The sequence below is a fragment of the Aphanomyces astaci genome (assembly GCF_000520075.1).
Source record: "Aphanomyces astaci strain APO3 unplaced genomic scaffold supercont1.555, whole genome shotgun sequence".
Taxonomy (NCBI): domain Eukaryota; phylum Oomycota; class Saprolegniomycetes; order Saprolegniales; family Verrucalvaceae; genus Aphanomyces; species Aphanomyces astaci.
The window spans coordinates 7,547-8,669 of record NW_009798818.1 but is presented as its reverse complement, the minus strand read 5'-3'; the positions used below and the strand labels follow the sequence as shown (position 1 = coordinate 8,669).

Genomic DNA, 1,123 nt, shown 5'->3' with positions numbered 1-1,123 from the left:
TTCTGGCAGTTGGCTGGGACAGGTGTTCTGTTTTCTACGTCCTAGTACTACTAGTAATACTAATAGTAATACCATGCCTTTTCGTGTCGGTTCGCCAAGGGTCGGCACCCGGTGGCCTCGGTTGAGGACCACCTGTGTCATGGCGGGACTTGGATTAAGTCGCCCACCACAACACACACCCCAAGTCATGTCCCGCAGGACACACTTGGGCCTCGCTAGTTCTTCGCCTTCGCTCGCTGTCTTCATGCCTTCCACGTAGTTCTTCACAACGGTTGGGCATTCATGCATGAGCTTCTACAGCGGTTCCCATGAGGACTCGATATCTGAAAAACCTTCCGAAAGCACTTCCAGCATGAAGTCTTTCACATCCGCGACAAACTTGTGTCCCGCGATGGACTTGACCTTCAGTATGATCCCTTGCTCGGAAACGTGTTCGAGGATTTCTTCGGTCACTTCAAAGCTGTCTTCAGCGTAGAGCTTCATTCTTGATGTGTGCGCTTCCCGCAGTTCGTGGGTCACCAAGTGCTCCAGAACGACGGAGAATTCGCCCACTTCCTTGATTCGGTAGGGGCCTGTCCAGGTTACGAGCAGCATGGGGTGATAGCGTTCGTCGAAACGGGACCAGAGCACGTAGTCACCTTCGCTGACGTTGCACTGTTCGTATTTCTCGGTCGCTTTTGTCGCTTTCGCTGCACGCATCGCATTCTTGTCTAGGACTTCTTTGTGCATGACTTGCAGGCTAGCACGCAGCTTGTCCAGGTTTTCGGGGATGTCCTTGACCGTCCAGTCGCTCTCTCGGAGTTCCTTGTTCATGCCCACCACGACGACATCCAGGGGAGTCGCCGGGTTCAAAGCCGTGAATAGCTCCATCGGCGACTTGCTCGCCAGTGATGCTGCCGGTGTTTGGTTGAGGTTGGCTTGGACCACTGGCAATAGGTAGTCCCATTCCTGTTCGGCTAGCTGGTATTCTCGCAACATGACCCGCATCACTTGAAAGTTGGACCACTGGCAATAGGTAGTCCCATTCCTGTTCGGCTAGCTGGTATTCTCGCAACATGACCCGCATCACTTGAAAGTTGGACCACTGGCAATAGGTAGTCCCATTCCTGTTCGGCTAGCTGGT

The 1,123-nt window shown here is 53.4% G+C and overlaps 1 protein-coding gene across 1 annotated transcript in view; it reads right to left on the bottom strand.

Annotated features, from left to right (window-relative positions):
- Positions 1-294: 294 nt before the first annotated feature.
- Positions 295-1,123, bottom strand: part of H257_19396 (hypothetical protein) — a gene marked incomplete at both ends in the record, with an annotated part of 5,035 nt that continues 4,206 nt past the window's right edge. The window contains one exon of the mRNA XM_009848543.1: positions 295-1,005. Within this exon, the coding sequence (XP_009846845.1) occupies positions 295-1,005 (711 nt within the window). The remainder of the gene's footprint in view (positions 1,006-1,123) is intronic.